This window comes from Capricornis sumatraensis, chromosome 2 (genome assembly GCF_032405125.1).
Source record: "Capricornis sumatraensis isolate serow.1 chromosome 2, serow.2, whole genome shotgun sequence".
NCBI lineage: Eukaryota > Metazoa > Chordata > Mammalia > Artiodactyla > Bovidae > Capricornis > Capricornis sumatraensis.
In genome coordinates, this window is record NC_091070.1 from 221047631 (window position 1) to 221065475 (window position 17845).

General features: G+C 58.4%; 1 protein-coding gene across 1 annotated transcript; it reads left to right on the forward strand.

Annotated features, from left to right (window-relative positions):
• Positions 1-1891: 1891 nt before the first annotated feature.
• ING5 (inhibitor of growth family member 5) lies at positions 1892-17313 on the forward strand. The gene is made up of 8 exons (XM_068964341.1): positions 1892-1928; positions 4022-4093; positions 9295-9461; positions 11240-11351; positions 11514-11607; positions 13608-13743; positions 14499-14560; positions 16197-17313. The coding sequence occupies exons 1-8, from the start codon at positions 1892-1894 to the stop codon at positions 16237-16239; spliced, it is 723 nt and encodes a 240-aa protein (XP_068820442.1). The 3' UTR covers positions 16240-17313.
• The last annotated feature ends 532 nt before the right edge of the window (positions 17314-17845 follow it).

Genomic DNA, 17845 nt, shown 5'->3' on the forward strand with positions numbered 1-17845 from the left:
ATGTCCAGCTCTTTGTGACCCCATGGACTGCAGCATGCCAGGCTTTCCAGGATTGGAAATAAAAGGAGATACCACTACACGTCTTTTCACACGGCCCCAAACCAAAACACTAACAACACAAAATGCCGGTGACAATGTGAGCCACAGGGACTCGCATTCATTGCTCGTAGAAATACAAAATGGTGCAGCTCACTCTGGAAGGCCATTTGGCAGTTTCTCACAAGGCTAAACATCTCAGTCTGATCCAGCAATGATAGTTCTTGGTATTTATCCAAAGGAATTGAAGTGTGTGCACCCAGAAACCTGACATGTATGATTATAGGAGCTTTATCCCTAATTGACAGACCTTGGGCGCAAGCAATTGGTGAAGAGTAATCTGTGGTACAGACCATGAAATGTTTATCAGTGTTAAGAAGAGATGAGCAGGACTTCCCTTTTGGTCCAATGGTTGACAATCTGCCTTGCAATACAAGGGATCTGGGTTCAACCCCTGGTCAGGGAACTAAGATCCTACCTGCTGTGGAACAACAAAGTCTGCTTCCTGCAACCACTGAGCCCAAGAGACACAACCAGAGTCTGTGCCGCCCAAGGACAGACCCCACGTGATGCAGTGAAGACTGTGAGGGCTGCGATGCTTGACGCAGTCAGATGTATTAAAAAAAGACGCTGTCCGGGCAGGAAAAGGAATGGAGGAGACGTAGAATGCATGTTACTAGGTGAAAGAAGCTAATCTGAAAGGGCTACACATTCTATGATTTCAACTATATGATTCTGAGAAAGGCAGAACTAGAGACAGTGACAGGATTAGCGTTTGCCAGGGGCTCCCCAGTAGGGAGGAGGGAGAAGCAGCTGATTTTTAGGGCAGAGCAACTATTACACTTGATACTGCAACGGGTGCCACTTGACACAAATGCACAGCACAGAATGAACCCTGATGTAAACGTGGACTTCCTTTTGTTGTTTAGTCGCCAAGTCGCGTCCGACTCCTTTGTGACCCTACGTAGTGGAACCCGCCAGCCTCCTCTGGTCCATGGGTCATCCCATGGCAAGAATACTGGAGTGAGTTGCCGTTTCCTTCTCCAGGGGATCTTCTTGGCCCAGGGATAGAAGCGGGTCTTCTGCGTTGGCAGGTGGGTTCTTGACCAGAGTTAGCAGGGAAACCTTAATAATAATGTATCAATACTGTTTCATCTATTGTAATAAATGTGCACCAGCCACGGAAAATGTTCATAAGGAAAACTGTGTATGCGTGGAAGGGGTATAGAAGAACTCTTGTATTTTCTTGTCAATTTTTCTGAGAGCCAAAAACTGCTCTAAAAATAAATTCTATTAATAAGAACACTTATCTACTCGAAACAATAAAATAGGGGTGGTGTGCAACAGTGCTCTGGAGCGTGCGTGTGATTTTCACACCAAGCATTAAATGGAGCGGGGATGGTTGCACAGACATTGGTATCACTTGGATCGCAGGGTGAGCAAGACGATCGCAGGCCCGCGCCTCCGGGAGTGGGGAAGCTGTACATCTCCGTACAGCCTGAGTTTGTATAACGCAGGTAAAGCCGGCAAAACAGTGAACGCGTTCCCCCTTTTACATGTCTGCCTGGGGTTTAGAACGCCGGCCCCCGCCCCGGAAGTCGCCCCGCCAGGCGCTAGGCGCGCTCCCGGGCCCCCCGGCCGAGCACCAGGCCCGCCCGCCCGCCCGCCAGGGCCGCCCAGCCCGCCCAGCCCCCGCGCGAGGTCGCGCGCGGCCCGGCCGGAAGCCGAGGCGGGGGCCCCGCCCGGCCGGCGCCCAATCAGCGCGCGCGGCTCATTAATAGTGACTAGCCGGCCCCGCCCCCGGCCCTCGCGGCGCCGCCGCCCGCGCAGACCCGGAGCGCGGCCGCGGACGAAGATGGCGACCGCCATGTACTTGGAGCACTACCTGGACAGTAAGCGCCCCGCGCGCCGCCCCAGCCCGCCGCCCGCGCCCCGCCGCCCCTGCCGCGCTTCCCCGAGCGCCGGGCTCCGCGCGCGGGCCCCGGGGCACGCGGGGGAGGCGGGGTGGCCGGGCGGCGGCGGGGGCGGCGGGGGCGCGCGGGGCGGGCGGGGCGGCGAGGGAGGGGCGCGGGGCGGGCGGCGCGGGCCCCGCCGGCACGGCCGCGCCAATTCCAGGTGCGTCACGGCGGGGCGGGGCCGGCGCCAAGGGGCGGGGTCCGCGCGGCCCGGCCCCGCCTTCCAGGCGGCCCCGCCCACTTTCCTGCAGGCCCCGCCCTCCCCGCCCTTGAACCCGGCCTCCTGGGCGGGGCCCCGCCCCTTATCGGCTGGGCTCCGCTCTCTTCCCTGTCGGACCCGCCCCCTCTGGCCAGGCCCCGCCCCTCAGAGCCCCGCCCCGCCTTGGGGGCGGGACTGGCCCACCAAGATGGTTGAGTCCCAATCGCCTGGGACTCTGGGTCGGGTTTGGGGGGCCCAGGGCCTCGGAGTTCGGGGTTCTGTGCCTGCTTGTGATGTGACTTAGCTTGTGCCTCAGTTCGAGGCCTCATTTCATACATTTGCGAGGCATGCAGGCGCAGAGGGTCACTGAGGGTACCGGTCCGAGCCCAGGGGCTGGGGGCGCCGAGGTTAGGGTGTTCAAGGCAGGGGTCATCGTCGTGGCCAGATGTCCCGACGCGTTGCACATGTTGCCCTCTCTGCAGAACTCCTGAGCGGCTGGCTTTTTTCCTCCACATTTCACAGAGCAGGTGATGCCGCCTGCAGAAGCCAGGTAGCTTGTTAAGGTCTCTTGCTGGAGAGCGGCGATCCCGCGTTGGAGTCCTTCGTCCTGACTCCAGTCTAGCCTCCACTGGGGCGTGGCCTGGGGAGGGTGGGGCTGGTGGGTGTTGGGCCCCGTGGCTCTAGAGCACTGTGCTGTTCTGGGGATCACAGCCCCCAGACCCCCACCTGAGGGTGCTGAGAGTAGGGATTGAACCTCTGCTCTGGGGAAGACTCTGGTGATCCGCAGGGAATCACCCAGCCCTGGTCCAGCCTGAGCACAGGTCCTGGGTGGGAGAGCACCCAGGTGCCTGTAGGGGGGGCACTGCGGCTTGCCCTCCTCTTTCCTGGTGCTTGCCTGGTGGGGCCCAGGAGGAGAGTCCGAGGAATATGATCCTGGCCTTTGCGGGGCACCCGTGTGAAGGCTTGGGGATGGAAGCCCCTGCTCACTCCCTAAGCACCTGCTGTGCACCAGGAATTTTCCTGGGACATGCTGTCAGATGGGACACAGGAGTTTAAAGGTCACAAAGGAGCCTAGCACGTCTGAGAGTGCAGGGGTACTGCTGCAGTAGGAACCCCGGGGGGGCAGGATCCCACAGAGAGGCTCTGAGGGGTCCGCTCAGTGTCTGCTGAGCCAGGGTGCCATGGGGCTTAAGCACCAGCTTTGTTTGATGAGAGAGGCCCATCCTGGCTGCAGGCAGGGGCCGGGCTTGGCCCAGACCAGGAGCCTGGCAGTGGGGACAGGAGACCAGTGTGGTGCAGGGTCCTCCCTGTGCTGTCCTTCCTGGTCTGTTTAATTTTAAATAAACTCTCATAAAATGGGAAACTCAATCCGTCTGTGGTACTGGCCCCATTTCAGGTGCTCAAGTAGCCCCATGTGGCCAGTGCCTCTGTGTTGGGCAGCTACATCTTTGCATCACTTTCCCCCACACAGCCCCGGTTGGTACTTCCCCATGCCCCAAGTTCAGAGTAAAGTTGGAGGAGGACCCTGGGGTTTGGGCTGGTTCGCTGTGACGGGGTGTCTGCAAGGGAGGAGTGGCCTGGGGTCTGGGGTGGGAGAGTCGCATGGGCACCCTCTGTCCTCTGTTTGAATCTAACTTCTTGAGTTTCTGACAAGTGCTCAAACACTTGTACCAGGGTGTGTTCAGTGTTTAGAGCACGTCGCTGGGAAAAGATACCCTGATTCTTCTTGTTTCCAAACCCTAGCAAACAGAAGCTGGAGTTGGCTTACCCCTTGTGGCCTTGAGCTGTGAGGCTGGGAAGGTGAGCTTTTGTCCTGCTGTGTCTGTTTCAGGTATCGAGAACCTTCCCTGTGAGCTTCAGAGGAACTTCCAGCTGATGCGAGAGCTGGACCAGAGGACAGAAGGTGGGTGCAGGCCTTTCAGTGCAGCCAGGGTGGGGAGAGCAGCTCCCCAAGGCAGGACCCTGGGGGTGGTGCTGCGCTTCCAGGTACCTGGGGCAGAGGTGCTGCGGGCATGGGGTGACGTCTTAGAGAGAGTGCCAAGTCTGTGCAATCAAACTGAGTGCCTGGCGCTCCTGCGTTTCGTCCTTATGACCCTCATCCCCTCCTGCAGGTAAGTATTTGTTACCTGCTCTGTGAAAGATTTTCCCTTTCCACACTCTGTGTAGTTTATGCCCTGCTTTTGGGTCTTTTGGTGTTAACTCCTTATTTCTACGCAGCTCGTTTTTGCTGCATTTCTTTATTTCCTTTTGGTTTTAGACTTTAGCTGTTCAGTTATTTCAGAAAGTGAAGACTGACGTCTTTGGTTGCGCCCAGCCAGCTCATGTGCACACAGCTCCTTCCCGCCATCTCCTGGGTGTCGTGGGCCAGAGTTCACACTGTCCTGACGTTATGTCCGTCAGGGCCCCTGTGTCGGTAGCTGGCCGCCTGCTGTGCGCACGTGGCCTGCTTGGCCTGACTTCCTCTCGGCGTCTCTCACTGCTCTGCTGGTCGGTTTGTCTTCCATGCTCCCTGGTGCGCGGCGCCAGGCACCTGCCAGCCCTCTGTGTGCCCTCCGCAGGGGCCGCCGGAGCACGCCAGCTGGCCTGCCATGCACACCTGGCCCCAGGCCTCCCTCTCCCTCGGCTGCTCTTGCGTGTGGGGCCCTGTTTGCTAGGCTGTTAAGCATGCCGCGTCTTGATTTGCCCCTTTGTTTCAGGGGAGCCTTTAAACGGTAGAGGGGAGGGTGAATAATGTTGCGTGTCTGAAACCGCAGCAGTGAGCAGTTGGCTGGGTGGAGAACCCCGGGTGGACCTGCATTTCCCCCCGAGCGCGGCAGCTGTTCAGCATCGTCCGCCGGCTTCCGCGCTGCTACTGAGGAGGCCGCTGTCATTCGGATTCCGGACCCTTTGAAAATGTGATCTTTATTTCCACTTTCCTATTTAGAAGGTTTTAGGTTTTCTCTTTATCTGTGAGGTTTTACGTTTGATGATGACGTGCTTAGGCGTGGACACTTTTATCACATGTTGTGTTGGGCACATATTTTGTGAGATTGGAATAACTGTGGTTTTTGACTGAGGTACAGCTTTCTGACTAGTGAATACAGAGACCTGTTTTATTGTGAGATAGACCACTTATATTCAGAAATAAGCGTTCAGTTCAGCTCAGTCACTCAATCGTGTCAGACTTTTTGCGACCCCATGGACTGCAGCACGCCAGGCTTCCCTGTCCGTCACCAACTGCCGGAGTTTACTCAAACTCACACCCATCGAGTCGGTGATGCCATCCAATGATCTCATCCTCCGTCGTCCCCTTCTCCTCCTGCCTTCAATCTTTCCCAGCAGCAGGGTGTTTTCCAGTGAGTCAGCTCTTCGCATCAGGTGGCCAAAGTATTGGAGTTTCACCTTCAACATCAGTCCTTCCAATGAATAGTCAGGACTGATCTCCTTTAGGATGGACTGGTTGGATCTCCTTGTAGTCCAAGGAACTCTCAAGAGTCCTCTCCAACACCACAGTTCAGAAGCATCAGTTCTTCTGTGCTCAGCTTTCTTTATAGTCCAACTCTCACATCCATACATGACCACTGGAAAAACCATAGCCTTGACTAGATGGACCTTTGTTGGCGAAGTAATGTCTCTGCTTTTCAATACGCTATCTAGGTTGGTCATAGCTTTCCTTCCAAGGAGTAAGCGTCTTTTAATTTCATGGCTGCAGTCACCATCCATAATGATTTTGGAGCCCCAAGAAATAAATCTGCCACGGTTTCTCCATCTATTTGCCCTGAAGTGATGGGACCAGACGCCATGATCTTGGTTTTCTGAATCTTGAGCTTTAAGCCAACTTTTCCACTCTCCTCTCTCACTTTGATCAACAGGCATTTTAGTTCCTCTTCACTTTCTGCCATAAGGGTGGTGTCATCTGCATATCTGAGGTGATTGATATTTTTCCCGGCAATCTTGATTCCAGCTTGTGCTTCATGCAGCCCAGCGTTTCTCATGATGTACTCTGCATATCAGTTAAATAAGCAGGGTGACAATATACAGCCTTGACGTACTCCTTTTCCTATTTGGAATCAGTCTGTTGTTCCATGTCCAGTTCTAACTGTTGCTTCCTGACCTGCATATAGGTTTCTCAAGAGGCAGGTCAGGTGGTCTGGTATTCCCATCTCTTTCAGAATTTTCCAGTTTGTTGTGATCCACACAGTCAAAGGCTTTGGCATAGTCAGTAAAGCGGAAATAGATGTTTTTTGGAACTCTCTTGCTTTTTCCATGATCCAGCGGATGCTGCCAAGTTGATCTCTGGTTCCTCTGTCTTTTCTAAAGCCAGCTTGAACATCTGGAAGTTCACGGTTTACGTATTGCTGAAGCCTGGCTTGGAGAATTTTGAGCATTACTGTACTAGCATGTGAGATGAGTGCAATTGTGCAGTAGTTTGAGCATTCTTTGGCATTGCCTTTCTTTGGAATTGGAATGAAAACTGACCTTTTCCAGTCCTGTGGCCACTGCTGAGTTTCTAAATTTGCTGTCATATTGAGTGCAGCACTTTCACAGCATCATCTTTCAGGATTTGAAATAGCTCCACTGGAATTCCATCACCTCCACTAGCTTTGTTCATAGTGATGCTTCCTAAGGCCCACTTGACTTCACATTCCAGGATGTCTGGCTCTAGGTGAGTGATCACATCATCATGATTATCTGGGTCATGAAGATCTTTTTCGTACAGTTCTGTGTATTCTTGCCGCCTCTTAATATCTTCTGCTTCTGTTAGGTCCATACCATTTTTGTCCTTTATTGACCCCAACTTTGCATGAAATGTTCCCTTGGTATCTCTAATTTTATTGAAGAGATCTCTAGTCTTTCCCATTCTGTTGTTGTCCTCTGTTTCTTTACACTGATCACTGAGGAAGGCTTTCTTATCTCTCCTTGCTTTTCAAAGGAACTCTGCATTCAAATGGGTATATCTTTCCTTTTCTCCTTTATTTTTCACTTCTCTTCTTTTCACAGCTATTTGTAAGGCCTCCTCAGACAGCCATTTTGCTTTTTTGCATTTCTTTTTCTTGGGGATGGTCTTGATTCCTGTCTCCTGTACAATGTCACGAACCTCCGTCCATAGTTCATCATGGACTCTGTCTATCAGATCTAGTCTCTTAAATCTATTTCTCACTTCTACTGTATAATCGTAAGGGATTTGATTTAGGTCATACCTGAATGGTCTAGTGGTTTTCCCCACTTTCTTCAATTTAAGTCTGAATTTGACAATAAAGAGTTCATGATCTGAGCCACAGTCAGCTCCCGGTCTTGTTTTTGCTGACTATACAGAGCTTCTCCATTTTTGGCTGCAAAGAATATAATCAGTCTGATTCGGTGTTGACCATCTGGTGATGTCCATGTGTAGAGTCTTCTCTTGTGTTGTTGGAAGAGGTTGTTTGCTATGACCAGTACGTTCTCTTGGAAAAACTCTCTTAGTCTTTGCCCTGCTTCATTCTGTGCTCCAAGACCAAATTTGCCCATTACTCAAGGTGTTTCTTGACTTCCTACTTTTGCATTCCAGTCCTCTATAATGAAAAGGACATCTTTTGGGGGTATTAGTTCTAGAAGGTCTTGTAGGTCTTCATAGAACCATTCAACTTCAGCTTCTTCAGTGTTACTGGTTGGGGCATAGACTTGGATTATCGTGATACTGAATGGTTTGCCTTGGAAATGAACAGAGATGATTCTCTCATTTTTGAGATTGTATCCAAGTACTGCATTTCAGACTCTTCTGTTGACCATGATGGCTACTCCATTTCTTCTGAGGGATTCCTGCCTGCAGTAGTAGATATAATGGTCATCTGAGTTAAATTCACACATTCCAGTCCATTTTAGTTTGCTGATTCCTAGAATGTCGACGTTCACTCTTGCCATCTCCTGTTTGTCCACTTCCAATTTGCCTTGATTCATGGACCTAACGTTCCAGGTTCCTATGCAATATTACTCTTTACAGCATCCGACCTTGCTTCTATCAGCAGTCACATCCACAGCTGGGTATTGTTTTTGCTTTAGCTCCATTTTTTTCGCTCTTTCCTGAGTTATTTCTCCACTGATCTCCAGTAGCATGTTGGGCACCTACCGACCTGGGGAGTTCATCTTTCAGTGTCCTATCTTTTTGCCTTTTCATACTGTTCATGGGGTTCTCAGGGCAAGAATTCTGAAGTGGTTTAAACATTTATAAATTGCTTAGCAAATAATACCCAGAGACCCTTTCCCCAGAGGGACAAATAGGGCCCCTGGTGCCCAGGGCCTGTGAGACTCCTGAGCAGGCCCCCTTCCCGTGAGGAGTGCACCCTGAGTTATCACCTGCAAGAGTGGCCTTTTCATTCTTCTAAACTGAAGCATTAACGGCTGCGTCTGTTTCCACCCTTAATGATAATGGGATCGTCACGTGGGGTGTGTTTTCCTTGCGTCAGTGGGGTTGGCTGGTGTCGCCCTGTCTTCTTACTGCTGGCTAGCGCTAAGGGTCGGGCACGCTGAGCAACTTCCCTTTCACTTCTTACTTTCATGCATTGGAGAAGGAAATGGCAACCCACTCCAGTGTCCTTGCCTGGAGAATCCCAGGGACGGGGGAGCCTAGTGGGCTGCCGTCTGTGGGGTCGCACAGAGTCGGACACGACTGAAGCAACTTAGCAGCAGCAGTGCTCTGTTCTGTGAGTGGACCGCAGCTTATTTGTTTCATCCTAGATTGGACGTTTGAGTTGCTTCTTGTTATCTGTAGTTATGACTGTTTCCCCGTGTGTATCCTGGCCTCTAAATCTTCAGGGTGTGTCCCGGAGAGTAGCATGCTGGTCATAGGTGAGGTGAGCACGTCACTTATTGAAGCGGGGACTCCTGTGAGCCCAGAGAGGCGCAGTGAGCCCTCCTGGCGAGCGGCGCCCGCTGGGCTGTCCTGGGCACGCTGCCCCGGCGGGGTGTCTGCCTGTGGCCCTGAGCCACTGTGTCTGGGAAGGCTGCTCCCCTTGCCTCACAGGCGGCCGGTTCGAGCCAGCCACTTCTTTGCTGGAGCTCGTCATCGGCAGGTTTATTGGTTGCCAGTCTGGTGAGCTTGTCCCGGATTGCACGCGGGGAACAGCTCTTCAACCGTTTCTCTCTCAGATAAGAAAGCTGAGATTGACATCCTGGCCGCGGAGTACATCTCCACCGTGAAGACGCTTTCCTCGGACCAGCGCGCGGAGCACCTGCAGAAGATCCAGAGCGCCTACAGCAAGTGCAAGGAGTACAGCGACGACAAGGTGCAGCTGGCCATGCAGACCTACGAGATGGTGAGCGGGCGCCCCAGGGGAGGGGGAGCCGGGGGAGCCGGGGAGCGGGTGCCCCAGGTGGCGGGGGAGCGGGGAGCGGGTGCTCCAGGCGGAGGGGCAGCGGGGAGTGGGCGCCCAGGTGGCGGGGGAGCGGGGAGCGGGTGCCCCAGGGGAGGGGGAGCGGGGAGCGGGCGCCCCAGGCGGAGGGGGAGCCGGGGGAGCTGGGGAGCGGGTGCCCCAGGGGAGGGGGAGCGGGGAGCGGGCGCCCCAGGCGGAGGGGGAGCCGGGGGAGCCGGGGAGCGGGCGCCCCAGGCCCGCGCCGGGGACCCGGGGAGCGGGCGCCCCAGACGGAGGGGCAGCGGGGAGCGGGCGCCCCAGGCGGCGGGGGAGCGGGGAGCGGGCGCCCCCCAGGCGGAGGGGGAGTGGGGAGCGGGCGCCCCCCAGGCGGAGGGGGAGCCGGGGAGCGGGCGACCCAGGCGGAGGGGAGAGCGGGGAGCGGGCCGCCCCACGCGGCGGGGAGAGTGGGGAGCGGGCCGCCCCAGGCGGCGGAGAGAGCTGGTGAGTGGGGCCGCTCCAGGCCCGCGCCGCGCCCCATGCGCCGGGGAAGGCTGCCCCGGGCGGCAGGGCAGGCGGAGGCCAGGCTGGGGCGGAGCGGTGCGGCTCGCAAAGGTGCGCCGTGGAGGGGTCCTCCTCCTGGGAGCCTTAGCGGAGCCTCGCGTTCTGTGCCCTTCGGCTTGTTCCCTTACGCCTGTGTATATACATTTGCTGTTCATTTTTATCACCTTTCCGTGAGGCCCTAGAGCTTGTTCTGGCCACCTCCCTCTCAGGTCTGCCTCACTTGAGGCTCACGAAGTGGCTCACATGAGGTTCTGTCTGAGGTGCCCCATCCTCACCTGTAGGAAGACAGTAGTGATTTATTAAAGCCCGAATTTGGTTGTGTTTGAGAAAGAAGCCTCTCAAAGGAGAGCTTAATGCTTATGTTTGGGGTTTTGATGCTCTAAAGCAGTAAGTCCTTTGAGTAAGCAGCCTGTCTTCCTAAGAGTTAGGTGCGATCAGCATCCTTAAGGCAGTCCTGTTTTCTCTTTGATGTATAATGAAGGTGAGGATTCTGGTTCACTCGCAGGAGGGGCTGTGTGGCTCCTGCTTGGGAAGCTGCCGCAGGGGGCGTTGGGTGCCTGTTAGTGCCAGCAGGCGCTTTTCTTGTGATGTCCCTGCAGCTGCTCAGCAGGAGCATCCCCTCCCGTGTTATCCTGTGTGGTCACGGGTGATGTCCCACCTCTTTCTCCTTCCTTCCAGCTCCATCCGGAACCTAAAACTTAAGTCATTTTCTACGTAAGGACCTGTGCGCTCTTCACATGTTACGTTAAGATTCGGTATCTAGTGTACGCAGCCCTTACTCCACATCTCACAGCTGTTTCTCGTCCCTTCAAGCTTTTCTCCCCAGTAGGCTTTATTCTCAGAGAAGGCAGTGGCACCCCACTCCAGTACTCTTGCCTGGAAAATCCCATGGACGGAGGAGTCTGGTGGGCTGCAGTCCATGAGGTTGCACAGAGTCGGACATGACTGAAGTAACTTAGCAGCAGCAGCAGCAGGCTTTATTCTGTTGATGGGTCATATGTGGAGAAAAAAGACCTTTGCATCAACTAGGAAATAGTGGGCCTTGTTCTAGCAGAGATTCGTTAACTCAGGACTCACCCGAGAGCAGACGGCACTCCCTGGCTGGTGCTGGGAGCGTCTGTGATCCCCAGGGCGTTTGGCCCCGAGAGCCACGTGGACTGTGTGACTGTCCTTTCGTGCAGGTGGACAAGCACATCCGGAGGCTGGACGCAGACCTGGCTCGCTTTGAGGCGGACCTGAAGGACAAGCTGGAGGGCAGCGACTTTGAGAGCGCTGGAGGACGGGGGCTGAAAAGCAAGTCTTAATTTTTCTTCATTTTGTTACTGTTAACCATGGACTTTTGAAGAAGTTTGTCTGATAAATGTGTTAGGAATATCACGGTAAATACCATATTTGGGTAAACCTTGTCCTGCTTCAGGAATTCGGTGAACAAAGTTGAGGTCTTTCTTGTTTCAGAAGGTCGAGGTCAGAAAGAAAAGAGGGGCTCCAGGGGTCGCGGCAGGAGGACCTCAGAAGATGACACACCAAAGAAGAAGAAGCATAAAGGAGGGTGAGAGGTGCTCATTTTCTTTTTCCCCAGAGAACGTTTGTGTGTGCTCAGGATGACACCACCAGTCACTGCTGAGGCTGCAGATGTGCTCACCTGTGCAGGTGCGCCGTGCCTCCCCCCTCACCTGTGCAGGTGCGCAGCGGCTCCTCCCCCTCACCTGTGCAGGTGCGCAGCGGCCCCTCCCCCTCACCTGTGCAGGTGTGCAGCGGCCCCTCCCCCTCACCTGTGCAGGTGTGCTGACCTGATATCCTTTTGAATTTAAGGTTCCACATCCAAGGGTCACATAATACTGTAGCACGTATTTACTGAAAAAAAATCTACATGTAGGTGAAATCACACAGTTCAAACCCATGTTGCTCAAGGCTCAGCTGTTAATTTCACATACTGTGGTTTTTGTTCTAGAACATCATTTGACTCCTTTTTTTTTCACAGAGTTTAGTTAAACGTCTCCATACATGAATGTCTTAGTTACGCTCCTTTCATAACGTGTTTAAAGCCCTTCTTTGCTCATCGAAACCTCTGGTCTTCTGTGCGTTTGATGCTTTTTGTACACACTCCTCCTGGCTGGTGGTGTTTAGCCTCTTAAGTCGTGTCTGACTCTGCAACCCCATGGACTCTGCCCGCCAGGCTTTTCTGTCCATGGGGTTTCCCAGGCAAGAGCCTGCCGCCCAGGGGTCAAGTGTGTGTCCGCTGCAATGGCAGGCAGCTTCTTGGCCACTGGCCCAGCAGGAAGGCCCTCCTGGCGGCCACTGCTGTGTTCTCGGTCCCTCAGGGCACACGGTTTGCTCCTCGTCTGACCTTGCGGGCGCACGCAGGTCGTGGAGAGGGCAGCACCTGCGCGTCCCCGAAGGCTCGCCCTTGTGCGGTGCAGGTGGACGGAACCGGGTGGGGGCTGGTGGGAAGGTGGTGAGGCAGGGAAGCCAGAGCGCCCGTCTGCCGCCTGCGGGCGAGGCTCTCCTGCTCCTGCTCTCCAGGTTGGTCACGGGGCCTGGGAGAGGCTGGCTGGTTGGAGTCCAGGGGCTGGGCTCTGCAGCCTCTGTGTGGCGGTGTGCGGTAGATGGACCACGGGTGTGGCTGTGTGCGGGGCCCGCGGTGTCGGAGCGGCCCCGTGGGTGCGGGCCACGTTGGGGGGCTGGGGTGCAGCTGACCGGGGCATGGTGCCCGAGGAAGGGGCGAGCAGTCAGTCCCTCGGGGACCTGGATCCCTCCCGTTTACCCGGTTGGTGTGTTCACGTTGCCCGGTTGGCCGCTGCCTCTTAGCTTTCCCTTTGCTGCGTCCCTCGTGTGACGCGCCGTCTCTTTAGCAGATGAATATCTGAACGTGCCTGTAGTTTTTACCTGGGGGTAGGGGAGGGAGGATTTTCCTTCTGTGCTGATGGGAAGGTACTGTTTCACTCACTGAGCTCATGGGATTCTTTTAGAAGGCTGAAACCCAGGCGAGTCGAGTCCCCCCGAGCCCCTTCCCTCCCTGCAGCTGCGGTGCCGTGGGCAGCGGTCTCGGGGGTGGCCTGGGTGCTGTGGGGGCCTGGGGGTGGTGTGGACGGCCCTGGTCTGGCTGGGCTGCTCGGGGGCCCTGGGGCAGCCGCCAGGTGCAGGGTGGAGGGCTCCTTCCTGGGGCCGGCAGGTGAAGTGGCCCCGCACACAGAGGGTGGCTCTGATGCTGCTTGGTTCCCGAGAGGCAGAGCCCAGGGGAGGCTGGGGCAGGGATGCTGCAGTTCTGAGCTGAAGGTGCTGGTGGAGTCAGGCGGTGGGTGGGGCTGCAGGGCTGCACGGACACCGGGCGTCCAGGTGGGCTCGGGGGTGCTCTCGGGTGTCGCCGGGCGCCCACGTGGTGCCTCGGCCTTGGGGCGGGGGCGGGGCTGGAGCAGGCCTGCTTCTGGGGGACTGCTCTGGACTCGTGGTGAACGCCTGCCCCACACCGGCCTGCGCCGTTGTGCCGCGCCCTTGCCAGGCGCTGTCGCAGGCAGTTTGTCCCCAACCCCCCACCCGTCACCCCCGCAGGTCGGAGTTCACCGACACCATCCTGTCTGTGCACCCCTCCGACGTGCTGGACATGCCCGTGGACCCGAACGAGCCCACCTACTGCCTGTGCCACCAGGTGTCCTACGGGGAGATGATCGGCTGCGACAACCCAGACGTGAGCGCGGGCTGGGCTGGGCCGGGCTGGGTGGCGGGTGGGCGGGCAGCACTGACCGCCTCCTCTGGACAAGAGCGCGGGCCGTGGGCCGGGCTGGGCTGGGCGGCACTGACCGCCTCCTCTGGACGAGAGCGTGGGGCAGGTGGGCAGCGGGCAGGCAGCGTTCACCGCCTCCTCTGGACGGGAGGGCTGGGCAGCAGGTGGGCAGCGCTCACCACCTCCTCTGGATGGGAGTGCGGGGCAGGTGGGCAGCGGGCGGGCAGCGCTCACCACCTCCTCTGGACAGGAGGGCTGGGCGGTGGGTGGGCAGCGCTCACCGCCTCCTCTGGACAGGTGTGCGGGGCAGGTGGGCAGCGGGCGGGCAGCGCTCACCGCCTCCTCTGGACGGGAGTGCGGGGCAGGTGGGCAGCGGGCGGGCAGCGCTCACCGCCTCCTCTGGACGGGAGGGCTGGGCAGGTGGGCAGTGGACGGACAGCGCTCACCACCTCCTCTGGACAGGAGGGCTGGGCGGTGGGTGGGCAGCGCTCACCGCCTCCTCTGGACAGGTGTGCGGGGCAGGTGGGCAGCGGGCGGGCAGTGCTCACCGCCTCCTCTGGACGGGAGGGCTGGGCAGCAGGTGGGCAGCGCTCACCGCCTCCTCTGGATGGGAGTGCGGGGCAGGTGGGCAGCGGGCGGGCAGCGCTCACCGCCTCCTCGGGACGGGAGGGCTGGGCGGTGGGCGGGCAGCACTGACCGCCTGCTCCCTCTCCTTGCAGTGCCCCATCGAGTGGTTTCACTTTGCCTGTGTGGATCTGACCACGAAGCCCAAAGGAAAATGGTCAGTGTGGCGCCGGCCTTGCTTGTGGGCTGGGCGGGGGGACTGCCTGCTGCGCCCATCCTGGTGCCCGGGGCTGAGCTGCAGAGGGGCAGCTGCCCACCTCACCGGGTCGTGTCTGTCATCACCCCTGTGTGACAGCGACCTCGAGTCACGTGGGTTTGAGCCGCTTCCACGCGGCTGTTTCTCAGTGGTGAACACCACAGCACCGTGAGCTCCCTGGTGGGCGGAACCCGTGGGTGCGGGACGGGTGTGAGGAGCCGGGGGTGGGGCGGCTGGCTGAAAGTTACTGTGACTTTCGACTCTTAAATACTGGTGCCCTGACCCCCGCCTTGTGCAAGCTGGGCTTCCCTCCGGCAGCAGCCGCTCTGGTTCTTGAGGGAGGCCGAGGTGACTGTGGGGCTAGACAAGGCACAAAGGGCTCTCCCTGGGGAAGCTCTGATGGCAGCTGAGGGCCAGGCTCGGGCTGCGCGCCTTTGGAGCTCGGGGCCTCTGTCCCGGGGAGGTGTGGGCGGCCGCAGCTCTGCTGTGCGAGAGAGCCTGGTCCTGCTGGCTGTGCCGAGCGAAGGCCTAGGGACGCTGCCCTCCACGCGTCCGTGCGTGCCTGGCTCCCTCCAGCAGCACCCTGTGTGGACCCAGAGCGTGGGCCGTCCGAGGGACCGTCCGTGTCGTCTGCCTGCAGTGGACGGCCGGGCAGGGGGTGCGGGCGCGCCTCAGAGCCACGTGTGGTGTCCACCCGGCTGGGCCCTGGCAGGCAGAGCCGGTGGAACCTGGTGGCCCGGAGCAGGCTCAGTGTGGGATGGGGTGGGGTCCTGTGCTGAGCTCCCCGGGAAGAAGGGGTGAGAGGGCTGGCCCTGGGGCGGGAGGCAGGGAGGGCGACTTGGGTTTGATTTTGCACGTGGTGGGTTTGAGTTGTTTGCAGGACTTTGCTGGTAGGCGCTAGAATATTGTTCCCTTCTGTGTAGGCGAATGCGCGCCCCACTGGGTGCAGGGAGCAGGACAGACAAGGCGGGGCGGGGCGGGGCCGGGCCCAGCCACCCACCGCCTGACGCTTGGCCTCCCTGTCTCCCTTCAGAGGGGGCAGAGTGCAGGCTGCTTCCCAGCTGGTCTGTGACCCTCAGTGCAGCGAGGCTCCTGGCCCCCCACCCCGGGGCTGGTGGGCTGTGCTCAGGCCCTGGACCAAGCGCTGGGAGCCGGGGGTCGGGCGGCCGCATCGCAGGTTCATCAGCCATTCCCTGGGAGGGGCCTCGGGAAGCTGCGTGCCCAGGGCCATGGGGCCGCTGAGCCCCCTGGGGAGGGCGGGGGTCTGCGCCTGCCTGGTGGGGCTGCCTGGCACCTGCAGCTTGCTTCCCGTGTGCTGCTGGGGCGCCATCCTCGCACAGGGAGCGCCGATGTGCTCTGGCGACGGGAGTGCTTATGTGTGCACGCCGCTGCGCTCGCTGCCTCGGGTCTTCCCCGGCCTCAGCGCGTCAGGCTGACCTTCCCCCACGGCAAGGTTGCGCCGTCTGCGTCTGGGTCTCCGTGCTGGCACCGGCACCGGCACCGGTACTGTGGCTGCAGCGTCCCGCTGTGCCGGGAGACTGGGAGGGGCCGGGCCTCCTGCCTCTCGGGGCCCCTGACGGTGCCTTTCTGGTCGCAGGTTCTGTCCGCGCTGTGTTCAGGAGAGGAGGAAGAAGAAGTAAGGCTGGGCGGACACTGGACCGGAAGAGCGAGCTGACGGATTCCCTCGTTCATGTTGCAATATTTTACATTCATTTTAAAACTACCTTGTTCCTGACGATATTTAATAACTCAACGGCCAGTTGTCATTCTGGATGTTTCCTCGAACAGACGAGACGCCACCTGAGCCCTGTTGCACAGAGAAGCAGTCTTAGGGGACTTGCCTCAGCGACTGATCTCGTGACTTTCGCACAGACCCCGGGCCCTGCGCGTGGTGGCCAGCCGCCGGCCCCGGGCTCCGTGGGTGCGTGGCTGGGGCGCTGCCGTCACCTTGCATCTGGAGCCATGAGCCCTGGCGTCCGGCTGGCTTTCTGGGGCTGCTCGCCGAGGCCCCGGTGGCCACCGCGGGCACCTCTGAGCCTTGCTGGGAGCCCAGGACGCGCCTGGAAGCGCCAGCTCTCCCCGGGGGCTCCGCCTCGCTGTGTACTGCCTTCGAGTTTGAACTGCCTGTTCCCTCCGTGAGGGGTTTTCTTTCCGGAGTAAACGACTCTCCACTAGCAAATGGGCTGTCGGTGCCGTGACCGGTATGGATAAGAGACGGCCCAGCGGAAGGGCCGATGGTCTGTTTCTCCGGGAATTCTGACTGTACTGTGAAGATGAGTTGTGGTAGCATGAAGATGGTGGTCTGTGTGAGTATGAGGTGAGCCCAGGTGCCGGAAGCTGGCCTGAGACCTGCTGACTCGCACGGCAGGCCAGTCGCTTAGACTGGGGCGTGACAGTCATGTGATGTGATTTCTGAGCCTCCCGTGCCGCAGGAGCAGTTCTGGGTGAATCGAGGAAACCTGCATGTCTTTCCTCCCCGATCGGCACATGGTCTTGAGCGCGCCTTGCTGGTCACAGTAGGGGTGGTCCACGCGTGGACGCCTCATGTGGCTTCTGCAGGCGCCCTCTCCCCTGAGGCCGTCCAGGCGCGCATTTGGAAGGCGGCGGGCACAGCGGCTCTGCCTCAGGCCCGGAGTCCGCGACACAGACTGGAGGCCCAGCTTCCCGGCGTGGACGAAGCGCGTCCTGTCTGTGAGGAGGGCCATCGACAGGAACCCACCTGCTTCCCCCTGACGGCCGCCCGTCCTGTGCGCTCCCAAGAGAGGAGACGGTGGGCAGGAGCTGCAGAGGCCGCGTCCTGTGGGGCCGCTGCCCACGGGTCAGCTACTGTCCGGCAGGCGACGGGGGGCCGCCCTGAGTCCGCATCCGAGCGCCCTGCGTCTGACCCTGTCCTCGCCAGAGGGAGCTGGGAGACTGCAGGCGGTCTGTGCAGCGTGCGGCCCCTGGGGCTCCCGTGGGCCAGCGCGGGGTCTGGCCGCGGCTGCCCCTCGGCCCCAGGCTCATCCAGGCCATGCGGCGTTCCTGAGGAAGGGGCCGCTGGCACCCTCAGCCTCTGCCTCAGCCAGATACCCTGGGGGGTTGGTGTTTAGCGACTTAGGTTTTTGTTAGCACGGATGTTTAAAGATTATGGGGAGTAAACTGTGGGAAGGCTCTTGCTCTTCACTCCTTTATGCGTTTTCGTGGAGAAGATAGGTAAGTACAGTACGTTTGTGGTGATTCCTCACAAGCTCATTTCATCTTCGACCC